The sequence below is a fragment of the Symphalangus syndactylus genome, chromosome 1 (assembly GCF_028878055.3).
Source record: "Symphalangus syndactylus isolate Jambi chromosome 1, NHGRI_mSymSyn1-v2.1_pri, whole genome shotgun sequence".
NCBI lineage: Eukaryota > Metazoa > Chordata > Mammalia > Primates > Hylobatidae > Symphalangus > Symphalangus syndactylus.
Window position 1 is genome coordinate 72,162,459 of NC_072423.2, and position 26,517 is coordinate 72,188,975.

Consider the following 26,517-nt stretch of genomic DNA (forward strand, 5'->3'; position numbering starts at 1 on the left):
TTTTCAACGATTTAAATTCCTACTTGAGACAAGAATGAAATACAGGAGACTGCCCCATGGAACAAGAATAGCCTTTAACCTCTTTACCCCCTCAATGAAAACCCACCTCTAACTGGCTTCCATTTATAGGTAAGCACTGTATTCACTTACATGAAGTCAGTTATTCCTCATCTATTCCCTGTGAGGTAGACTTTTATCTACATTTTTTAGGTGAGAACTTGAGCCTTGAGAAGCCTGCCAAGTGCTATACAGTTAGAAAGTGGAAGAAATGGTTTCTGAACAACGACGCGTGGCTCCATCAACCTCATACTTATCACTTCGTCCTGCTGAGATTGAAAACCCAGCGCATCCATGATCCAAGGCAGCCCCTGTAAGGCCTCAGGACTGAGATGCTGAGCTCCCTCTGGAGGCCAAGGCATAGAACTGCGACAGCGAGAGGGCGGGACTGTAAACTGCTGGATTGGAGACTGGGCTATACTGTTTAAATTATTTATTCATGTCCCACCTCATTCCATGCCATTTTGAGTTAAAAACTTGCATGCTTTGGTTCAGCCACCCATGCCCACAGCCACAGCTTGGACCTCATTCTTTAGGTCCAAGCTGTGGCTGTGGGCATGGGTGGCTGAACCAAAGCATGGAAAAAGTGTCACAGAAATTAGGATCAAGCAACTACTGAGCTAGGGCGTCGGCCACTCAGCCCTGGATTTCCTCATGTTGCCAGCAATTCTTCCGGTAAAACGGTAGATCTGGGTGACAAATATCTTCAGTTAATGATGAAGAATAATTAAAAATCATCTTGATGGTGGCAAAATTAGGGGTGAGATGGAGTGAAGCAGAACAGCCTGAGCCCTCAGGAAGAAGGGGATTTTCCAAACAGCTGAGAACTGTTTTAGAAGAAGAGGAGAACTACTTGGGATATGGCAAAATAAGCCATCTCCTTTACAGGCTGCAGGGAAGTGGTGGCCTCAAGAGGGACACAGGAGGAGGCCCTGTGTGAAAAAGCTGGGATCAGCCGGGCATGGCGGCACACACCTGTAGTCCCAGCTACTCAGGAAGCCGCAGTGGGAGGATCACTTGAGCCACTGAGTTCAAAACCAGCCTAGGAACATAACGAGACCTCACCTCTATTCTAAAATAAAATTTAAAAAAAAAATAAAAAGAAGAAACTGGGATCTAGGGAGATTATTTCCAGAACCTGGAGTGGAATGCATTCAGGGTCAAGAAAAAGTCCTTCTGGAGGATGCAAATATGGAAGCAAAAAATGAAACATTTAAGGGTTAAACGAAGGTAAATATAAGTTAAAACCTTCTCTACCATGTCATTCCAATGGCTTCCTCGATTACACAAGGGAAAAGCAAGTGCTTACCATGACCTACAGGGCCCTACAGAACTTGGCCCCAGTACTGCTCTGACCTCATCTCCCATTCACTACACTCCTGCTATAACTAGAACACTGCAGACATCCTCCCTCTTCAAGTTCTTGTACTTGTTGTTCCTTTACCTGGAGAGTTATCTGTAGATATCCTCCAGACTTGCCACCTTATCTCAACTGTCACCTTCTCGCTCAGTCCCACCCTGAACTCTCTATATAATAGGGAACCCCCCCTCCCAAATGTATGTGCCCTTCCTAACCCCATTACTTGCCTTATTCTTCTCCACAGCACTTATTGACACCTAACACAGTGTGTGTTGTGAATATTCTTTTTTCTCTTGCTCCATTAGAACATAGGCTGCCTTATGATAGGAATATGTTCACTTCACTGCTATTTCCTCACAACATACAGCTGGTATTCAGTAAGTATTTGGTAAATATTTGTTGAATGAATAAAACATATTTCCTGAAACATTTGCATTTTACATTGTGGTGGCCAAGAATGATAGAGATATAAGCCAAAATGATACCAGTCTAGCCCCAAAATTCTGAATGAAACTCTGATACAAAGTTTTTTGCCTGCTGGTACTGGGAGCATCAGAGGTACCACTTGAACAAAATGATGCTGGCGTATCAATACTGGCTAATGTTCCAACAGCACTGTAAACTAGATGATGCCAAGAAAAAGCCATCTGATCTGTGGCATCTATACAATGCAAATGTAATGCTTCTCAGTTTTTTGTTCCATATTAGAAGGCCATGTAAGAAGGTGTAATACTGGTTTCAGAATTTTTTTAAAAGGCACCCTCGATTATTTTTCCTCTAGGAACAACAGCCTAAGCAGCAACCTATTTTTTCCACTGGAACATTCTTTCTGGAGAATTGAGCTCATGAATCAATAGCACAAGTCCTTAAGTTCCTGACTAGTCTGGGTGACCTGTCCCTTAGGACCTAGAGAAGCAGAACAACCACAATTATACTGGTGGCCGATTCAGGAAACAAAATCATTGCTCTATGACAAGCAGGTTTTAAGTAATGGCCAATAGTCCTATTTAATAACTAGCAATAAAAGGGATCTGCCAAAGGTCTATCACAATAGACAGAATGTTCAGCATGAACACACATGCTGGATGGACACTTCATCAAACTCAATTCTACTGATGAGGAAAGTGATACCTGGCATTTTAAGTGACTCATACAAGGCAAGGCAACTAACAACGAAGTCAAAGCTAGAGCCTGTGTCTCCTGACTTGCAATTTGTAGAAATCAAAACTTCTAAAGAGCTACTTTGAGGTTTACTGAGTGCTCTAGGCTGCTGGGCCTGAAGTCTAAGAGAAAGCATCAATAGAATAATTAGGATTATGTGACTAGTACCAGTGCAGCCCTGGCTGGCTTTCACTATCATTTTAAGAACTTGAATTATCTAAGAAAGCCCCTCAGAGGCCACTTATTCATTTGTTTCAGGTATCTCTCACAAGGCAGGGCAGGGAGTCATCCAAATACCCGGGCATCCAATGATAGAGATTGAGGAAAGTTACCACTATCTGAAAGCTGCCATTCTGCTGGTAGGTTCTGCACATACAGAAGGGCTCTTTATGGAAACAATCATAGGACGAAGTGGTCACTAATTGTCTTGTATGAGATAGTGGCATGCTGTTCAGTACATGACTCAGAAATACAAGATTTGAAGAAAATCAGATGCTTCAATCGCGGCCAAGCCTAATTCAGGTTCACCCTTTATTGTTTCAAAACACATGTTGAAAATGACCTCACATTTACGGTGCCTTAGATATTACAAGCCTTACATTCATATTCAGCTCATAACAAAGTCAAAATATCTTTCTGGCAAAAGAACATTACACTCTCTAACATTTACAGCAGGACGTCAGATTTTTTTACTTGATCATTAATTAGTTTCTAAAGCATAGGGAGAATTCTTTGATCTACAGTATGGAATATCAGCACCTCAGGAGCTTGTCAAAGAGCTCATTTTATAATTGATTGTTTTGCTTAAAGTATGGCTGAGCTGTACTTTATCCAGAATACACTATGTAAAGAAATAAACTCTCTTTTGTGTCTAGTGAGATCACCAGAAAACAACCTGTGTTGCACTGGCTGAGTGCCCAGCAGAACTGTCTTCAATACCATGGCTCATGCGGGATCTAATCTAACCCAATGTTTTGGCAGGCATTTGAGACAGAGTAATGAGTTCTATTTCTCTCTGTCTCTCAATACTTAACATTTTAAAATAAAAAGCTAGGGTTGTTTTTCTCTTAGTTTCACTAAACATATCATATTCCACTGAGTGATATTCTATTACAGACCTAACAATCCTCACATGTTGTATCTTTATTGTTCTTCATACATCCTCAGCTCCTAGCTGTGCCTCACATTTGGTAGGCACCCAATTCATATCTGTTCAATTCATTAATTAATAATTTATATTACCCTCTGAACTCTTACCTTCCTTATGCCAACAGAATCTATCTATAGGAACTAGCACAGTGCCATTTAAAATACAGTAATCTTTTGTTTAGCTAAAAAAAGGTTAATGGCTAAGGTTGCAACTAAAGGAAGGATTTCTTTGGACTGTAAATTTTTCTATTGTAATTTAAGCTTTGCAAGGAAATTATGAGGTAAAGTGGTCATTGGGTATCAAAATATCAATTTGCTAAGCTAAATATTTCTATGTGTTCATGAAACATCTAGAATATCTACTAAGTAGGTCCGGCCAATTGGTGATTCTAGAGAATCTAAAGAAACCAACTGTGTTATTTCTACAAAGTACATTTCATTACCTCCCAAAATACCAATTATTATAGCTTTATTCCCTAATAATAAATGTTCATTCAGCCAACAGGTTTGAATGCTCAATTTCCAGTTTAAAAATGCAGAAATAAACACATAGTTTTAGCTGTGTTCCCTTCTAAACGCCAACAAAGTATCAATAAAGGCATTTTTAAATGAATGTTTAATACAAAAATGCTGAGTTAATTTTGATATAACGCATTATGAAATATTATGCAGTTATTATAAAGGAAGAATTTGAACTATACAAATGAGTTGGAAGGAATTTGCCATGAGACATAGTTGAGCAAAGTTAAAAATGATGTAAAGTATGTACCTAATATAATCCAATTTTTACAGCACAAACAATGACAAAAAAGAACATGGGCTTATGAACACATGAATATGAGCATGTATGTGCACGTGGATATGCAATCATGAGAATCCACAAAATATGTACAGTATAAGATGATGGCTTTTCCTCTTGGTGAGAAGGCTGAACTGCATTTCCTAGACTCCTATGTAGCTACATGTAGTCCTGTGACTAAATTCAGGCCAACCCATGTGGGTAAAAATGATGTAATAAGCTACCTCCAAGTTTAGCCCTCCCATGTACAACCACAGCTTCTTTCTATTCTCAGGCTGAAATGGAAAGATTACCAAGAAATTGGAGAAGCCCTAGTCCCAGAATAATTGCATGGAACAGAACTAGCCCCTATCAGCCATGATTATACTATGACAGGAGCAAGAAACAAAATCTTAAGTGTGCTAAAAGTACTAAAATTTTGGAGCGGTTCAATATACTAGTTAGCTCAAGGTGACTAATATTAAGGGATTAGCATCAGTTACCATTTGCTCAGTGGGAGTAATTAACCTGGGTGGAAGGAGAAACCAAGGGGCACTAAGTGAGAAAACTCTGCAAGTATAAAATAGTATGAATATAATGTTATTTATGCAAAAAAAAATAAAAACAAAACTAATATGAGGACATAAAGCCACAATGCAAACAGGTAAAAAGCCAAATGCAAATGAGTAATGTCAACAAAAATCCCTGGAAGTGTAAAAAAGAAACCAACAAATGAAAACTGACTTAACAAAACTTTACAAAGCTAAAACATAAATCTGTTAAAGAAGAACACATAAATCTGTTAATATAAGAAGTAGCTAGTTTATGTTATAGAATCCAGGAAAGCTTGGGAATTGCAGGCACCAAATATTTCTAATGGCAGCAGTGTGGGGCTAAACACAGACGCTGGTCTTAAAGTCTTGATAGACCCCACGAAGTCATCTATCTTTCTCAACACAACTGGGGAACTATCCCCCACGCATTAAGGCAAAATGCTGGAGGTTTTAATCTCTAGATAGATTGAAACAGAGAAGTTACAGATGTGGAAATCTTAGGCACTAATGAAACCCACTCACAGAACAATGACCTCTCTACCCACTCCCACGGCCAGGATCTCAGAGAGCTAGCAGCACCCTCCCAAGTCCTCCATTCTCACCATACACATCAGTCAGAGGAATGGAGGAACCTTGCCTGTGGAAACTGACCCAAGAGTCCTAGTTATGTTATTTGGGGGTGTAGAAACAAAACACCGTGGTTTCCATCTGAACACCCTACAGGAAGGCTCACAAGCTGACAAGCTCCATCACGGCACCCAGAGATTTTACCCAGCTTGTCAGGAGCTTATTCTTAAACATCAAAGGATAACTAAGATGCACTAGATATTTGAAGACCACAATAAATAGATACAAAAACAAATAAAAAAGGAAATTTGGAAAAAAAAACAAGGAAAATATAAAGTGAGGAAGATTTAAACGAAAAAGTTTTAAAAATAAACCTTTATTGAATATCCTTAGAGAGATCACAGAGGATCCATAAGATATGAGTGCTATTGGAAAGTAGGGAGGAGCGTTCCCATTTCTGTGTAGAATGTAGAAAGCCACTGAAGACTGTTACTCACTCCCTAACAATGATCATAAACTTTCTTGAGCCCATTGGAGATCTAAAGTTCCAAAGCAACAAAGTAAAGAGAAATCCAAAGAGGGACAGATAGAGAAACTCAAAGTATTTCGCCTGTAGCAGAGCATATGAGGAAGCAGTGATTCTATACAAGTGGGTAAAAAGAAATCAGCTAACATTTTAGTAAAGTCTTAAAGGCCAAGTGGGGCTAGCCTGTCAGTCTGGAATAATGGGCCTGCCCAAGTGCTCAAGGGAAAGGTTAGGAGTGAGGCACAAAACTGGAGAAAGCTCCCTTTCAGAGCACCAAAGGTAAAGAAAAAATGTTAAGGCAGCAAAAGGAAAATAAAAAATACATTAAGGGTGGCCAGGCACAGTGGCTTATGCCTATAACCCCAGCACTTTGGGAGGCCAAGGCAGGTGGATAGGTTGAGCTCAGGTTTTCAAGATCAGCCTGGGAAACATGGCAAAACACCATCGCTACCAAAAATACAAACATTAACTGGGTGTGGTGGTACACACCTGTAGTCCCAGCTACTCAGGAGGCTGAGGTGGGAGAAGTGCCTCAGCCTGGGAGGCAGAGGTTGCAGTGAGCCAAGATCGTGCCACTGCACTCCAGCCTGTCTAAAAAAAAAAAATTAAGGGGAACGTAGGAACTATGGTAGACTTCTACTCAGAAACTATGCAAGTCAGAAGATAAGATAGTGACACCTTAAAAAAATTTGAACAGGAAACCTTTCAACCCAGAATTATATACCCAGCAAAAATGTCTGTACAATGTTAAGGCAAAATAAAGGCTTTTCCAGGCAAATAAAAACTGATATAATGCACTTCCACCAAATTTAAGCTACAGGAAATTATAAAGAAAGTTCTTCAGAGAGAAGGAACATAACACCAGATGGAAATTTGGATATACACAAAGACATAAAAAGTGCTAAAAATGGTGAACATAAAGGTAAAAATAAAATACACCTGCTTAATGTAAATCACTGTAAAAGATAATGTCGGCCAGATGTGATGGCCCATGTCTGTAATCCCAACAGTTTGGGAGGCAGAGGCGGGTGGATTACTTGACGCCAGGAGTTTGAGACCAGCCTGGCCAACATGGTGAAACCCCATCTCTACTAAAAGTACAAAAATAGCTGAGTGTCATGGTGCACACCTGTAATCCCAGCTACTCAGGAGGCTGAGGCACAAGAATCACTTGCAACTGGGAGGCAGAGGTTGCAGTGAGCCGAGGTCGCACCATTGCACTCCAGCCTGGGGAACAGAGTGAGATTCTGCCTCCAAATAATAATAATAATAAAATAAAAAATAAATAAACAAAAGATAATGTCATAATCTAAAACAAATACAGTAACAGCCTTTATGTGATATAGAACATATAGAGGGTAAAATTGCTTTTACTTCATGTTTTTCTTATTTGCTGATTTTATAAGAAAAAAAGTCATCTGGAACTAAAGACAACAAGAGGAGAAATGACAGGAAAGAAAATGGAAATAAACTGTTGTACTATGGGAACAGCTATACTATTTCTCATACTATGGGAAGAGTGATATAATAAAGTAGACTGTGATAATAGGTATATCATAAACTGTAGGGCAACTGATAAATTTTTTAAGAGGCATAATTAAAAAGCCAATACTGAAGGTAAAATGGAAGCATTAAATAATACCCAATAAAATGTTTAAAAAGTCAGGAAAAAATTTAAAAAAAACAAAACCATAATGGATAAATAGAACACTAACACCAAGATGAGGGATTTAAATTCAGTCATACACATAAATATGTTACATATTTTTGGAAATCCACTTTAAATATAAATACACAAGTAGGCAAAATGTAGGTTAAAAAGTATGGAAAAAGATATGCAATACAAGCATTAATCAAAAGAAAGCTAAAATGGCTAAAGAAATGTTACCAGGGATGAAAAAGAAAATTACATAAAAATAAAGGGGACAATTCTTTAAGAGAATAAAATCATTCTAAAAGTGTGTGCGCCTAATAAGAGTGCTTCAAAATATACAAAGCAAAAAACTATAGAATCAAAAGGGGGAAATATACAAATCCACAATTATAGATGACTTAATCTTCTCTCAGTAATCAACGGAAAAAGTAAACAGAAAATTGGTAAGAACATAGAAGACATGAACAACACTCAACCGACTTGAACTAATTGATATTGATGGAACACTCCACCCAACAACAGCAAAATACACATTGTTTTCATCGATGTGTACAATTCACAAGAAAAACCACATTCTGAGCCATGGAGGGGAAAATTATGTTTTAAAGAACTAAAATAATACAAAGTACATTGTTTGATAACAAAATTAAATTAGCAAAATTGAATTTATAGCTAAAACCTTCCCAGAAACAAAACCTCAAGCCCAGATGGCATCACTTATGACTTCTACCAAATATTTCAAGAATAAATAATACTAATTCTAAACCTGCTGTTCCAGAAAATATACAAGAGGAGAGGAATATTTCCAACTCATTTATGAGATCACCATTTTCTGATACAAAAACCAGTTTTAAAAATTAAAGAAAACTCCAGACAAATATGCTTCACAAATATGCGTGTTGAAATCAATAAACTGCAAGGAAATCAAATCATAACTCACTCCAGCCTAGAACTCCTGGGTTCAAGTGATCATCCCACCTCAGTTTCTGAGTAGCTGGGACTGCAGGTGCATGCCACCACGCCTAGCTAATTTTTTTTTAATAGAGATATAGTCTTGCTATGTTTCCCAGTCTGGTCTTAAACTCCTGGCCTCAAGCGATCTTCCTGCCTGGGCCTCCCAAGATGCTGGGATTATAAGCATGAGCCATCATGCCAGAACAAGAACAGCTTTTTCAAAACTGACACATAATAGTTGTACACTATCTGATACAGGCCACTGTAAAGCTATATAAGCTTGACAACGTGGTATTAATGTAAAGTTACAGGCATAAATCAATAGAACAGAATACAAAGTCCAAAGGTAGACCTAGACATACATTGTCAATTAATTTTCCATAAAGATGCCAAGATAATTCAAAGGAGAACAAATAGAGTTTTCCACAAATGTTCCTGAAACAACTTGAAATCCATACGCCAAACAAAATTCAAACCTTGGCCCCTACATTGCACCATATATAAAAATATCTCATTGTAAAACCCACAAATATAAAACTTCACTAGAAAAAAAGAAAATATTATGAACTTCTGATAGGAAAAGATTTCTTAGTACACAAAAAAGCTGTGACTCATTTAAAAATTAATTAATTGGGCATCATCAAAATTTTTAAAATCTGCTCTTTGAACAATATTGTTCAGAAAATGAAAAGATGAACCACAGACTGAGAGAAAATACTTGCAAAATACATATCTGGTAAATAAACTGTCTCCAGAATATATTAAAGAACTCTCAAGACTCAATAATAAGAAAAATAATTCTTAAAAAATGGACAAAAGATTTGAATACATATTTAACTCAAGGAGCGCAAATAAGTACATGAAATGTTACTTAAGATAATTAATTGTTAGGGAAATGGCAAAACAAAACCACAGTGAAACACCACCACACACTTACAGAAAAGCTGTATTTTCTCCTGCTGCAGGAGAGCCTGTGAAATGTCCCATCACGGAGATGCAGGGAGAGAAGACCCTGAGTGCCTCCAGGAGCAGGGCACATGGGAGTCATTGCCATGGACAAAGGATCAGAAGTGACATCAAACGCCTAACTTGAAGTTAGAAAGCAACAAAGCAATGTCTTCAAAGCTCTGAGGGGAAAATATTTTTAATCTGAATTCTATTCTGATGGAGAATGTGAGAATGACTTAATACCAGAAACAGAAAACTACACAAGGCAAACAGGTAACTATTAACTCCAGGGAAAACAAAAGTGGTAGAAGAAAGAAAACGGAATCACAGGAAACTCTAAGCTAAAAAAATTTTCATACTTATAATAGATGCATTAAATATTTTTAAAATTAAATATTAATGTTGGAAGTTAGTGTTTATGTGAGTAGCAGAAATTAAGAGACAGTACTGGAAAATGGAGCTGTATGAACACATACTTGAGGAACACGGTGACAAACCTCAAAAGTAACAGGCTTGCCCCTGTTGGGAAGAAGAATGCTGTTTTTTATCTATAAGACTTGTAATACAACTATGTATGTGGGTAATTTTTTTCAAGTTTTTTTAAATTGTGGTTGTTTGGGTTTTTATTGTTGAGTTTTAGAAATTCTATATATACCCTGGATATTAATCCGTTATCCGATATATGATGTGCAAATTTTTTCCATTCTGTAGGCTGCCTTTTCACACTGTTGATACTCATTGTCCTTCGATGTACAGAAGTTTTTAATTTTCATGAAGTCCAATTTGTCTATTTTTTCTTTTGTTACCTGTGCCCTTGCTGTCATATTCAAGAAATTATTGGCAAATCCAATGTCATGAAGCTTTTTCTCTATGTTTTCTTTTAAGAATTTTAATAGTTTTAGTTCTTAGGTTTTCTTATGTTTAGGTCTTTGATTCATTTTGAGTTAGTTTTTGTATATGTATAAGAGTCCAATTTCATTCTTTTCCATGTGAATACCCAGCTTTCCCAGCACCACTTGTTGAAGACTCTCTTTTCCCCATTGAATAGTCTTGGCACCCTTGTTGAAAATCATTTCACCATATCCGCAAGGGTGTATTTCTGAGCTCTCTATTCTACTCCACTCTCTATTCCATCTCTATCCCTATTTGAGGACCACACTGTTTTGATTGCTGTAGCTTTTTGGTAAGTTCTGAAATCAGGAAGTGTGAGTCCTCCAACTTTGTTCTTTTTCATGATTGTATCGACTATTCAGGGTCCCTTGAGAGTCAATATAAATTTTAGGATGGATTTTTCTTTTTATTCTCAAAATGTCTTTGGAATTTTGATAAAGATTAGTTCAATCTGCTTATATCACTTAGGGTAGGTTGACTTTTTTTAAACTTTTATTTTAGGTTCAGGCATACATGTGCAGGTTTGTTATACAGGTAAATTACATGTCACAGGGGCCTGGTGTAAACATCATTTCATCACTCAGGTAATAAGAGAGGTAAAAACTATCCCATAGGTAGATTTTCGATCTCCCTCCTCCCACTCTCCACCCTCAAGAATCCCCCAGTGTCTCTTGTTGTTTTATTTCTGTCCATGTATACTCAATGTTTAGCTCCCGCTTACAAGTGAGAACATGAGATATTCTGTTTTCTGCTCCTCTGGTAGTTCACTTAGGATAATGGTCTCCAGCTCCAACCACATTGCTGTAAAGGACATGATCTCATTGTTTTGGATGGCTGTGTAGTATTCCATGGTGAATATGTACCACAGTTTATTTATCCAATCTACCATTGACAGGCAATTGAGTTGACTCCATTTCTTTGAGATTGTGAATAGTGCTGAGATGAGCATACACATGCATGTGTCTTTATGGAAGAACAATTTATATTCCTTTGGGTATATACTCAATATCAGGACTGCTAGATTGAATGGTAATACTACTAATACTACTTTAAGTTCTTTGAGAAATCACTACACTGCTTTCCACAATGGCTGAACTAATTTACATTCCCACCAGCAATGTATTAAGTGTTCGCTTTTCTCTGCAACCTCACCAGCATCTGTTATTTTTTTGACTTTTTAATAATAGCCATTCTGATCGGTGTGAGATAGTCTCTCATTGTGGTTTTGATTTGCATTTCTCTAATGAGTGAGCATATTTTCATATGCTTGTCGGCTGCATATATGTCTTCTTTTGAAAAACGTCTGTTCATGTCCTTTGTCCACTTTTTTAATGGGGTTGTTTGTTTTTTGCTTGTTAGTTTAAGTTCCTTATAGATTCCAGATATTAGACTTTTGTCAATGCATAGTTGGCAAATATTTTCTCTCATTCTGTAGGTTGTCTGTTTACTCTTTATAATTTTTTTTTGCTGTGCAGAAGCTTTTTAGTTTAATTAGGTCCCATTTGTCGATTTTTGGTTTTGCTGCAGTTGCTTTTGGTGTCTCTGTCATCAAATCTTTGTCAGGGCCTATATCCAGGATGGTATTTCATAGTTTATCTTCCATGGTTTTTATACTTGTAGGTTTTACTTTTAAGTATTTAAACCATCTTGAGTTGACTTTTGTACATGGTATAATGAAGGGATCCAGCTTCAATCTTCTGTATATGGCTAGCCATCTATCACTGCACCTTTTATTGAAGAGGGAGTCTTTCCACCCATTGCTTGTTTTTGCCTACTTATCAAAGATCAGATAGTTGTAGGTGTGTGGCTTTATTTCTGGGCTCTCTATTCTGTTCCATTGGTCTATGTGTCTGTTTTTGTACCAGTACCATGCTGTTTTGGTTACAGTAGACGTGTATAGTTTGAAGTCTGGTAAAGGGATGCCTTAACAATATCACATTTTCGAATACACGAACATGCGTTTCCACTCATTTGTGTCACCCTGAAGTTCTTTCAGCAATGTTGTATACTTTTCAGTGTACAAATCTTTTATTCCTTGGTTAATTCCTAAGTATTTTATTATTTCTGATGCTACTGCAAATTGAGGTGTTTTCTTAATTTCCCTTTCTGATTGTTTATTGTTACAGTAAAGAAATGCAACTGATTTTTGTGTGTTGATTTTGTATCCTGCCATTTTGTTGAATTGGTTTATTCGTTCTACCAGATTTTTTTATGTTAGGGTTATCTACATACATAATAATTTTGGCTTCTAACAGATATGATTTTACCTCTCCCTTTCCATTAGGATGCCTTTTATTTCACTTTCTTACCAAATTAGTCAGGCTAGATCTATGCTGAAACAAAGTGATGAAAGTGAGTATCTTTACCTTGTTACTGATCTTACAGGAAAAGCTTTCAGACATTCACCATTGAGTATGATATTCCCTGTGGGTTTTCGTATATATCCTTTATTATGCTGAGGTAGCTCCCTTCTGTCTCTACCTTGTTGAATGTTTTTGTCACAAAAGGGTGTTGAATCTTGTCAAATGCTTTTCTGCATTAATTGCCATAGCATGTGGTTTTTCTCTACATTTTGTTGCTGTGGTATATTACACTGATTAATTTTCATATGTTGAGCCATCCTTGCATTTCAGTAATAAATCCCACTTGGTTATGGTGTATGTAATTTTTTTCATATACTGTTGATTTTGGATTTTCTAGTATTTTACTGAGGATTTTTGCATCAGTGTTCCAGATGAATATTGGTCTACAGTTTTCTTGTTGTTTCTTCGTTTGGCTTTGGTATTACAATAATTATGTTGGCCTCATAAAATAAATTAGGAAGTGTTCCCTCATCTTCTATTTTTTGGAAAAGTTTGAGAGGGAGTGGTACTGGTTCTTAAAATGTTTGCTAGAATTCACTAGTCAAGCCTACAGATGCAGGGCTTTTCTTTTTCAGGAGATTTTTGTATTACTGATTCAATCTATGAATTATTTTATTTAGAATATTTTAATAAAATAAATATGATTTATTGCATATTTTATGAAGCAGGAGTCATGAATAAAATGTGAGCAAAACATAGTCCCTGCTCACACAATGTTCACAGAAAATTGTGCCTACACGTAGAAAAATCCAGTTTTATTCATTTTATTTTCTTTGTTGTCTGAATTTTCTAATATTATTATCAGAAGAAAAAAAAGTTTATGGAGGATACTCTGGAAATATTTATGAAATACTTAAAATTTTTTTCCATACTCAGTAATCTAGTAATTCTACTTACAACAGTCATAAAAAATAACAAACATATATAATTTTTTAAAAGGATTTCCTCCCCATCATTATTTACAAGAACTCAATAAAATACTGGCAAACTGAATCCAGTAGCACATCAAAAAGCTTATCCACCATGATCAAGTGGGCTTCATCCCTGGGATGCAAGCCTGGTTCAACATAAGCAAATCAATAAATGTAATCCAGCATATAAACAGAACCAAAGACAAAAACCACATGATTATCTCAATAGACGCAGAAAAGGCCTTCGACAAAATTCAACAGCACTTCATGCTAAAAACTCTCGATAAATTAGGTATTGATGGGACGTATCTAAAAATAATAAGAGCTATTTATAACAAACCCACAGCCAATATCATACTGAATGGGCAAAAACTGGAAGCATTCCCTTTGAAAACTGCACAAGACAGGGATGCCCTCTCTCACCACTCCTATTCAACATAGTGTTGAAAGTTCTGGCCAAGGCAATCAGGCAGGAGACAGAAATAAAGGATATTCAATTAGGAAAAGAGGAAGGCAAATTGTCCCTGTTTGCAGATGACATGATTGTATATTTAGAAAACTCCATGGTCTCAGCCCAAAATCTCCTTAAGCTGATAAGCAACTTCAGCAAAGTCTCAGAATACAAACTCAATGTGCAAAAATCACAAGCATTCTTGTACACCAATAACAGAAAAACAGACAGCCAAATCATGAGTGAACTCCCATTCACAACTGCTTCAAAGAGAATAAAATACCTAGGAATCCAACTTACAAGGGATGTGAAGGACCTCTTCAAGGAGAACTACAAACCACTGCTCAATGAAATAAAAGAAGAAACAAACAAATGGAAGAATATTCCATGCTCATGGATAGAAAGAATCAATATCGTGAAAATGGCCATACCGTCCAAGGTAATTTATAGATTCAATGCCATCCCCATCAAGCTACCAATGACTTTCTTCACAGAATTGGGAAAAACTACTTTAAAGTTCATATAGAACCAAAAAGGGCTTGCATTGCTAAGACAATCCTAAGCAAAAAGAACAAAGCTGGGGGTATCACGCTACCCAACTTCAAACTATACTACAAGACTACAGTAACCAAAATAGCATGGTACTGGTACCAAAACAGAGACATAGACCAATGGAACAGAACAGAGCCCTCAGAAATAATACCACACATCTACAACCAGCTGATCTTTGACCAACCTGACAAAAACGAGAAATGGGGAAAGGATTCCCATTTAATAAATGGTGCTGGGAAAACTGGCTAGCGATATGTAGAAAGCTGAAACCGGATCCCTTCTTTACCCCTTACACAAAAATTAATTCAAGATGGATTAAAGACTTAAATGTTAGACCTAAAACCATAAAAACCCTAGAAGAAAACCTAGGCAATATCATTCAGGACATAGGCATGGGCAAGGACTTCATGTTTAAAACACCAAAAGCAATGGTAACAAAAGCCAAAATCGACAAATGGGATCTAATTAAACTAAAGAGCTTCTGCACAGCAAAAGTAACTACCATCAGAGTAAACAGGCAACCTACAGAATGGGAGAAAATGTTTGCAATCTACTCATCTGACAAAGGGCTAATATCCAGAATCTACAATGAACTCAAACAAATTTACAAGAAAAAAACAAACAACCCCATCAAAAAGTGGGCAAAGAATATGAACAGACATTTCTCAAAAGAAGACATTTATGCAGCCAACAGACACATGAAAAAATGCTCATCATCACTGGCCATCAGAGAAATGCAAATCAAAACCACAGTGAGATACCATCTCACACCAGTTAGAATGGTGATCATAAAAAGTCAGGAAACAACAAGTGCTGGAGAGGATGTGGAGAAATAGGAACACTTTTACACTGTTGGTGGGACTGTAAACTAGTTCAACCACTGTGGAAGACAGTGCGGCAATTCCTCAAGGATCTAGAACTAGAAATACCATTTGACCCAGCCATCCCATTACTGGGTATATACCCAAAGGATTATAAATCATGCTGCTATAAAGACACACGCACACATATGTTTATTGCGGCACTATTCACAATAGCAAAGACTTGGAACCCACCCAAATGTCCAACAATGAAAGACTGGATTAAGAAAATGTGGCACATATACACCATGGAATACTATGCAGCCATAAAAAATGATGAGTTCATGTCTTTTGCAGGGACATGGATGAAGCTGGAAACCATCATTCTGAGCAAACTATTGCAAGGACAGAAAACCAAACACCACATATTCTCACTCACAGTTGGGAATTGAACAATGAGAACACTTGGACACAGGAAGGGGAACATCACACACCGGGGCCTGTCGTGGGGTGCGGGGAGCGGGGAGGGATAACATTACGAGATATACGTAATGTAAACGATGAGTTAATGGGTACAGCACACCAACATGGCACATGTATACATGTGTAACAAACCTGCACATTGTGCACATGTACCCTAGAACTTAAAGTATAATAATAATAATTAATTAATTAATTAATTAAAAAAGAAAATGTTAGCATCCAACACAAAGGAAAAACTTGATGAAACTGTGATGTACTCATAAGAGATAAATATGCAGTCATTAATACCCAGGTTTTCAAAGACTATTTAAAGAAACAGAATATGTCCAAATTATATTTCCAGGAAAACTGGTTATAACAGCAGTATTAACAATAAGATCACAATTTTAATTTTAAATTACCTATATAGAGTCAAATAAACAGACAAAATGATTGGAAAAATATAATAGTATGATAATGGTAAGCTCTATCTAGTGATGGAATTAATATTTTTAATTTACTCATTATAATGTTTCATATTTTATGTTTCCTACAATTTTACATTAAAAATATATTTAACTTTCATTTTAAAGAAGTTTGACTTATGTGAAGTCCACAGCTTCACTTCATTCGTGATTATGTGTAAGACTGTTAAAGGTAAAATAAACTTTGATTCATAAAGAGTAGAATTTGGCTGACTGAGCACTCTTTACAGAGAAAGAGAACAGTATCTTTTTACAATGTTTCTACGAAATGTGTAGGGTATTCACTTTCTGTGAAACGCCTTGGGGAAATGGTGACATGATTTGCCATCAAGTTAAAGACAAGGAAGACAATGATATATCATGCTGCAGCTGCAGGTATCCCCTATTGATGGAATTGCAGTAAAGTTGTCTTGTGAGACTTCTGGTAGCTGAATGTCTACCTGAGGCTCAAACACAATCATATAAAAAATATTACATGTGGTATCAAATGGCCACAGAAAATTTTCCCCCAGTTAGCAAAATATGCAAGTTTACTTTTTTCCCTGTTTTGGGTGGCTTTTTGCTATCATAGTAAAATGAACTTACTGTGGAACAAAATGGTATTTGCAAGAAAAGAGAGCCTTACAAGGTCAGGAACTAAATTTATTTCCCTAGCCCATCAATTCACAGAGGCCTCAAGACTACAGAAAACTGAACAAAAGAGCTCATACATGTCTCCTTATTCAGTCACTTTCTGAATAAAATACATAGCAACCTCAAAGTGTCTCACACATCATCCTAGCCCCATTCTCATATCCCTGGGTAAGGTCCCTGCCCCTTCCTTCCACATATCGTGACTGTCCCTATTGCTCTCCCCATTCTTTCTTTCTAATCTGGCCTACTATTGCCAAATAAAACATCCCTAAACACAGCTGTATCATAGCTTTGACCATAAATTCTTCATTATTGCTTTTAAAGACCCTTCATAATATGGCCTCGATGTACCTAACCTACTAGTTCCTTATTAATATTCCAAAACTGAAGTGAAACCCATTTCAGACTCTCGACCTACAGAACTGTAAGATAATAAATTTGTATTGTTTTATGCCAGCAAGTTTGTGGTAATTTGCTATAGGGCAGTATACCATCATGTAATTTTCTCCATGAAGCATTTCTTATCCTTTCTAGCTAGGTGTTACGTCATTGATTAATTACCTTGCTATCCCTGTACCAGTTATGTCTGAGCTTACAAATAGCCCTCAGTTGACTCTCAGCTTCCTGATGTCACAGAAGGTGGCTCACCAACCTTTCTGTCCCACCTCCCCCTACCAGTGTTCTACATTATCATAGTAACAGTGAATAGGGATCCAGGACTCCATAACACTGTAAGTTAAAAAGAAAATAAAGAAAGAAAGAAATTGCAGAAGAGGATAAGCCAACTAGTAAATATAGAAAGAATAATGAAATTAGAACATCACCATTTGGCAAACATCACACTAATAACTAATTCATGTCATAAATATCAATGGATGTTAAAACCTAGTGGGTGAAAATTTGATGAGAAATTGAGTATTTACATATTCTCAGAGTAACTCCCGAGTAAATATGTATTAATTACAAAGGGAAAAAGAGAAATTTTATAGTGGAGGAGCTTGGCAAACACCACTTTAATCAAGTGACCAAAATGACCACAAACAGCAAAGGGACAGACGGAATTTGCATACTTCCTGATACGGTGCAATAAGAACTCAGCATTGCCTCCGGGACACCCCTCCATAGATGCATAACCCACATCTAATCACGAGGAAACATCAGACAAACCCAAAGTGAGGGGCATGCTATAGAACTGGTCTGTAATCTTCAAAAATACCAAGGTCAGAAAAGTCAAGGAAAGACTGAAGAACTGTTACAGATCGAAGGATGCAAAGGAGACATGACTAATAAATGCAACATGTGATCATGGATTAAATCTGTAGGCTTTTCTGTTTGCTTGTTTTATTTTATAAAGCATATTGCTGGGTGACTGGCAAAACTTTCATTTTGGCAACTTAAACTCATATGGTTTATCAGGGAGGCATTCTGTCTGCGATTCTTGCAACTCTTCTGAATCATTAAAATCATTTCAAATTTTAAATAAAGTAAAAATATTCACAAGGTCAATCACTATTAGCCTGAGCCTAATGTGTTCTAAATCACTTCTCACCTCCTATTTCCCTCTCTCATCCACACCCTGCAACCCAGCATGTCATTCATAATGTTCATAATTCCTAAGTATGGTGGCAACTTCATGCCATCTTGCTTTAGTGCATACTGTTCCTTCTACCTCATATTCTTTTCCACTCTGTTTCTCAGCTAAAATTTTACACACCCTTCAAAGGCCAATTCAAACATGACTTCCAATATGAAGCTGTCCAAATAAGAAGTTAGAATTAACATCTCCCTCCCTGTGTTCCAACAGCTCCACTGAAAGTTTCCCCTCCTTCTCAGAAGCCATGTATAGGACTTCAAGCGATGCTGTGAAGAGGAAAGGGCAATGGAGTTCTTGATGGCAACTCACAGGGCCTGCTACAAAATCAGCACACACGTGGAAGGCCTGGGCCAAGGGACCTGACTCTCTGGATATCAGTTCTTCACCTATGAAACTGAAATAATTGACAACAACTTCACAAAATAGATAAGTATTTGAAGTTATCAAAATAGATAAGTATTTGAAGTTAACTGACATATTGGGCATTAAGAAAAATGAGAACGAAAAACAGGAGGAACGATAAGCAGAAAGGTTTTGTTATTTAACATATTCATCCACAGAAGGCTATTTGTCTTTAAGACAGACTCCAGTGTGTCATAAAAGGGTTTCTTCTTATGATATTGCAAGGGGATTCACCCTTCACAGAGGCCTTCATTGAACCCCAGGTAACTTCCCATTTGCTAGATGATATTTAAAATGAAAATTTAATAGGTCAGCCATTTAATCAAGGTATGAGCAAGATAGTGGAGTGTAACAAAAATATATTCAAGGGAACTGTAAGTAAAATTTGGTGAAGATGATTAAAGCCCAGCAGTAAACAAAATTTCTTAAAGCTTGTGATGAGTAATGATCATGATGTCCTCTAGAATTGTGTGAAAACATGAGTGCACCAAAGATGTTAGGCCTCTACTAACTGGGTAAGAGGGAAATACTTGGAGCCAGAGATAGTAGAAGGGGCCCTGAGACAGGAAAATGGAATGCTGTGTACTCAGGTGGTTCACAGGTAGGAGTTTAAACATCAGATTTAGAAAGGAAAACCAACTAATACGATCTTCAGATATTCTCTTTCCTAAGACAAGGCTAGAGCTAGGGCTGCTTGATTGTGTGTGTGTGTGTGTGTGTGTGTGTGTGTGTGTGTGTGTGTGTGTGGAGAGAGACAGAGAGTGTGTTTAATTATAGTAAAACATAACAAGATCAAATACTGTTCATTTCAATGATTTGTTTCCAACTGTTGTCAGAAAAAAGTGTTTGCTATGTTTGCTATAGCATGTGTGTGTGTGTGCATGTGTGTGTAATCGCACTTCTGAGAGCAATTAAAGTGCTTGAAAGTAGAACAGCATGTGCCGATCTGTAGAGCTGCCCCTGGTGTATACTCTAAGTTTCACAGATTCCAGATAGAAGAGCTTCTTCAGACGGAGAGAGAGAGAGAGTTTTTAAAACATGTAAATGATAAAATATAAAGATGCTTTTCACTGATATAAATTTAATTCCAAATTCCAGGTGTTAGCTACTCTCTTCAGTATCTTTCTAGAGAAGGCTTAAACATATGCCAGAACCTTGTCTTCCTTCAGGAGAAGCAAGCTGCTGGAATTTTAGTTGAAGCTATAAAATGACAAAAAGATATTAGATAGAAACTCTCATAACAAAGTCTTAACATTTGAAGAACAAAGTTGCAGAACTTTGTTGAAGTTTTAGTTGAAATTATAAAATGTAACTTCAACTAAAATTATAAAATAAAGTTATAAAATGCAAACCTACAATAATGATACCAATCTCATACTGATATAAAAATAGGCATAGGCACAGAGACAATGAAATAGATTGAGGGTCCAGACATGAACCTAAACACCCACATTAAATTTATTTTCAACAATGATGCAAAGACCATTCAACAAATGGTGTTGGAAAACTGGATAACCACCAGAAGCAAAAGAATTAAGTTTAACCTCTTCCTCATTTCATACCCAAAAATCAAATAAAAATAGATCTATTGGCCAGGTGTGGTGACTCACATCTGTAATCTCAGCACTTTGGGAGGGTGAGGTGGGAGAATCTCTTGATAGATAGTGCTAAATCCTCATAACTCCAAATTTGGCAATAAGTTCTCAGATTTCATACCAAAACCACAAGCAGCCATAGAAAAATAAACAAATTGAATATCATCAAAATTAAAACCTATTGTAGATCAACTGACATTACTAAGAATGTGAAAATACAACCTGTAGAATGGGAGAAATCATTTGCAAATCATCTATCTGATATGGATTTAAAATTCAGAATATATAAAGATATACAGTAGTAATAAATTAATAATATATAAATAATATAATAAAGACTGATAAATGGACTTGATATTTAAATAATAATTAAAAGATAACCCAGTTGAAAAATGGGCAAAGGCCCTGTATAGACATTTCTCCCAGAAAATATACAAATGACCAACAAGTACATGAAAAGACGTTCAACATGATTGGTTAATAAGAAAATGCAAATCAGAACCACAATAAGATACCACTTCATAACCACCAGAATGGTTTTAATCAAGAAAACAGAAAACAACCAGGTTTGCCAAGGATGTAGAGAAACAGGAACCTTTTTATAATATATTGCTGGTGGGAATATAAAATGGTGTAGGTACTTTGAAAAACAACTTGCCAGTGCCTCAAAATGTTAAACATAGAATTAACCATATGACCAAGCAATTCTACTCCTAGGTATGTGCTGATCTAGAACTAGAAATACCATTTGACTCAATGATCCCATTACTGGGTATATACCCAAAGGATTATAAATCAGGCTACTGTAAAGACACATGCACACATATGTTTATTGTGGCACTATTCACAATAGCAAAGACTTGGAACCAACCCAAATGTCCATCAGTCATAGACTGGATTAAAAAAATGTGGCACATATACACCACAGAATACTATGCAGCCATAAAAAAGATGAGATCATGTCCTTTGTAGGGACATGGATGAAGCTGGAAACCATCATTCTGAGCAAACTATCGCAAGGACAGAAAACCAAACACCACATGTTCTCACTCATAGGTGGGAATTGAACAATGAGAACACTTGGACACAGGGCAGGGAACATCACACACCAGGGCCTGTTGTGGGGTGGAAGCATGGGGGAGGGATAGCGTTAGGAGACATACCTAATGTAAATGACGAGTTAATGGGTGCAACAAATCAATATGGCACATGTATACACACATAACAAACCTGCACATTGTGCACATGTACCATAGAACTTAAAGTATAATAAATAAATAAATAAATAAATAAATAAATAAATAAATAAATAAATATTTTTTAAAAGAAATAAAGATATATGTCCACAGAGAAAATTGTACATGAATGCTTACAGTGGCATTTCTAATAATAGCCAAAAGGTACAAATAAACCAAATGTTCATCCACAGATTGATGGGTAAACAAACTGTGGTATGTACATACAATGGAATGTTATTCAGCCATAAAAAGGAACGAAGTACTGAGACATGCTACAACTTGGATGAACCTCGAAAACACAATGTCAAGTGAAAGAAGCTAGATACAAAAGGTCACATATTGTATGATTCCTTTCATGTAATATATCAAGAATAGGCAGTCACAGAGGCAGAAAGTTGATTAAAGGTGTCAGGGCAATAGGGGTATGGACAGATATAGGGAATGTCTACTTGATAATCACAGAAATTTTTACAGGGAATAAAAAAGTTTTGAAACTAGAGACAGCTGGTGTTTGCATAACATTGTGAATACATTAAATACCACCAAATTGCACACTTTAAAATGGTTAAGTGTATGTTGTGTGAATTTCACCTCAATAAAAAAAGAATAAAATACTTAGTAGCAAATTTAATAAAGTAAGTACTAGACTTGTAAACTCAAAACTACAAATTATAATTGAAAGAAAATTTTAAAAGGACTTGATAAATGGAAAGAAGTCCTGTGTTCATGGGATGAGAAACTTAATATTGTGAAGATGACAATATTCCACCAACTGATCTACAGATTCAGTGCACCACTATCAAAACCCCAGATGGCTTTTTTGCAGAAATTCACAAGTTAATTCTAAAATTCAGATAGAAATGCAAGGGACTGAGAAGAGCAAAAACAATTGTGAAAAAAAAACAGTGCTGGAGGACTCATACGTTCCAATTTGGAAATTTACTACAAAGCTACAGTAATCAAAGCATGATACTGGTATAAATTGGACATACAAACCAACAAAAAAGAACTGAGAGTCCTGAAATAAACTCATACTCTATGAGCAATGGATTTTCAATAAGAGTGACAATAGGGAAATAGTAGTCTTTTGTAATAAATCTTTACGACCTTAGATTAGGCAATGCTTTTGTAGACACAACTAGCATGTTAATGATGGCACAATCCTGGACCTCTAATTCCAAATGTGCTGTGCAGAATTTTTCTAGGCTCGCACAACGCCAAGAGACTTACACACTGAGCCTATTCATGAAGTGTAGTGAGAACAAGCTGGAAGCAGTGGAGAAGCTATTTCACCAGATGAAAATGGGAAGAAGCATTCCATGTCTCTAGGCACAACAACTCAAACCACATACTCTGAGATCTGACAAGCATTTCATCTCATCTTAAGGAACATTATTCTAAAGTTAGTTTTGGCCACTTTTACAGAAAAATAAAACAAATGACTCTAAATCTCTCTATATATCAAAATCAAAATTTAAGGTGTTAAATATTTCATAAAACCTTTCTAGACCAAACAGGCATTTTTGAATAATTTGTGATTTTGATTTGGCTTCTTTATTGTTTTTAATTCTTAAAATTATCTCCATGAAATTCAAGAATTTGATGAGAAATTCTAATATTTTTCTATATTTAAGGCAAAAATACTAAAAAAAACAGCAAAAGTATGAATCATTTGAATCAAAACAACATTTGCTCCATTCTAGAATGGCACATCCCTTACTCTACATTTCTTCTGTACATTTTTTATTGAAAGAAAATATCTGTCTGCTTGAACACTTGTGTTAAAAATACTAAGATTATACAGCCTGTATTTCTAATTCATTTTTAAATTAAAAAACAAAGAGATTTGACAGAGCAAGTCTCTAAACATTTCATAACATTTCTGTAATAAAAACATAACTAACTAGATAGAGTCCCATTTAAATGTTTAGCTAAGCCGTTAATTTGGTTTGGGGAAGGAAGTCTGGCAAGTCTTGAGACCCATTGTTAAGTTAGTTCTTACTGCTTAGATTTCTGTACTTCTACATTGAACTCCAAAGTTAATTATATTTAATAATCATATCGTTCAATTAATGAATTAAGTTATTAGATAAATTATGTAAGTAGAAACAGCTAGTTTTAAGTATCAGTATTCAACAATGGTACTCATTTAGTTGGATAAAAATTTTTAGCAACTTTGTTTCAATGGCTGCCTAGTACTTCTTTTTTTTTTTTTTTTTTTTGAGACAGAGTCTCATTCTGTCACCCAGGCTGGAGTGCAGTGACATGATCTCGGCTCACTGCAACCTCCGCCTCCCAGGTTCAAGCGATTCTCCTGCCTCAGCCTCCCGAGTAGCTGGGATTACAGGTGCCCACCACCACACCCAGCTAATTTTTGTTATTTTTAGTAGAGATGGGGTTTCACCATATTGGCCAGGCTGGTCTTGAACTCCTGACCTCAGGTGATCCACCCACCTTGGCCTCCCAAAGTTCTGGGATTACAGGGATGAGCCACCACACCCGGCACCTAATACATCTTTATAAACACAGTTCGTCTTCGTTTTGGGTAAGGAAATGCAGGTTTCAGACACTTGGTGGTCAACAGAATCTCAGACAGTGTTTTTATCATATTAAACGATATGTATTAAAATCTGGTCTTCATAAACAAAATAAAAATGAGGATTGCCACTCACACAGAGATGACTTCAAAGAAAGCCGAGGCAGTCCACTCACCTTGGGGTGCTATCAGAGTTCTTCCATTTTCCTGACACCAACCAACTGGCTGGACATAAGGGCTATTAACATCACACCTGCAAAAACAGAACTCTATTTTACATTCCCTTTTACTTAGTGCCAGAGAAAGAATTCAAGAGTAACAATCATTCTGGATATCAAGAGATACCACAGAAAACAGTACTTCATAGCTGGAGAGAATTAGAAGAAATTTTCAGTACTGTATTAGTAGGCTGTTACCAAACTTCTCTTTCACATAAGCTTCTTGAAATTTAAAAGTATAAAATTGGTCGGGCACGGTGGCTCATGCCTGTAATCCCAGCGCTTCGGGAGGCCCAGACAGGCGGATTATGAGGTCAGGAGATCGAGACCATCCTGGCTAATACGGTGAAACCCCGTCTCCACTAAAAATACAAAAAATTAGCCGGGCGTGGTGGCAGTAGCTGTAGTCTCAGCTACTCGGGGGGCTGAGGCAAAAGAATGGCATGAATCCGGGAGGTGGAGCTTGCAGTGAGCCAAGATTGCACCATTGCACTCCAGCCTGGGCAACAGAGAGAGACTCCATGTCAAAAAAAAAAGTATAAAATTAACGGGATTGCCAAGGGCCTGAACTGCCAGTGATGTTCTCAAAAAAGTGAGTGAGCATTTTAATAAACTTCTACCACTTCTTGCTGGCAGCAAGAGAAAATATTAATAGGACAGCCCAATCAGACTCCAGATGACATCTTTCCTCCCTGTCCTTTTCAAAGAACCCAGAATATTCTGCCTAAGACACATATACAACAATACCTCTCTGCTTTGCCTCTGAGTTCAAAGGAGAAGACAGGGCCCATCAGGCACATAAAGAACCACTGCCTCAGGCAGGGACGTGGTGATTACTCAGAACATATGTGGAGAAATGCTATAAAAATTATTTTTGCCATGACCTCTTGCATATTTCAGGTTTTTAATCCAAAAACAAAAACAAAAAAACCCTTTCAACTCACGTCATGTTATTTTAATGGCATGGTAGCATACATTTTCTCTGCTCCCCACAGGCTTTCGAAGAATTCACTCCCATTGTCCCAGAATCTTTCCTTTTAAAAATGTGACAAGATACATTTAACATTTTTTAGACAAAAAAAAAAAAAAATGCTGGAAGTTTTTAGCTTCCTCTTCACAGAAATGCTTTCCTCACAAATTAGACAAAATACAGCAAAGTGTCCTGAACAGGTTATATTATTTCAGATGAGGCTTCACTGGGTAACCTCTACAGATGGAGAAGTTTCTAGGGCTCTTTAATTCAGTACTTCACATGGAAGAGAAGGTAATGAACAGTCAACCACCAAATTCCTGATGCTCATCACTATTAGAACAGCAAAAACAGCAACAGTGCCAGAATGAAAACAAATTATCAACATCAAACATGAATACTCAAAAATAAAACACACTCATATCTCACCAGTAATCGTAACTATCATCCCAATTGTCAAAATGCACTAGCAAGCGATCTTCAACAATATCTGCTATGGTCGCCACACACACCAAGGAAGGGTTCTTCCTGTCCACAGCCTCCAGCTTCATTCCAACCTGAAATTCTTTAGGCATTGGCCCATTCTAATGCAGCACCAGCAGGGGAAGAAGCACAAAAAGAAACAGGACACCAAATAGGACTGAGCCACTGTCAAAACTTCTATGTTTAGCATCAGCAAAGTCTACAGGTGTCAGCACTTAGCCTCTG

At 36.8% G+C, this 26,517-nt stretch overlaps 1 protein-coding gene across 18 annotated transcripts in view; it reads right to left on the reverse strand.

Moving 5' to 3' along the window:
• The window catches only part of L3MBTL4 (L3MBTL histone methyl-lysine binding protein 4), a 474,605-nt gene that overhangs the window by 265,774 nt on the left and 182,314 nt on the right, over positions 1 to 26,517 (reverse strand). For all 18 annotated transcript variants that reach the window (XM_063620329.1, XM_055237865.2, XM_055237861.2 and 15 more), the window contains 2 exons: positions 26,239 to 26,393; positions 24,798 to 24,874 (listed from right to left, as the gene is read on the reverse strand). In XM_063620329.1, coding sequence (XP_063476399.1) covers positions 24,798 to 24,874; positions 26,239 to 26,393 — 232 coding nt within the window. The remainder of the gene's footprint in view (positions 1 to 24,797; positions 24,875 to 26,238; positions 26,394 to 26,517) is intronic.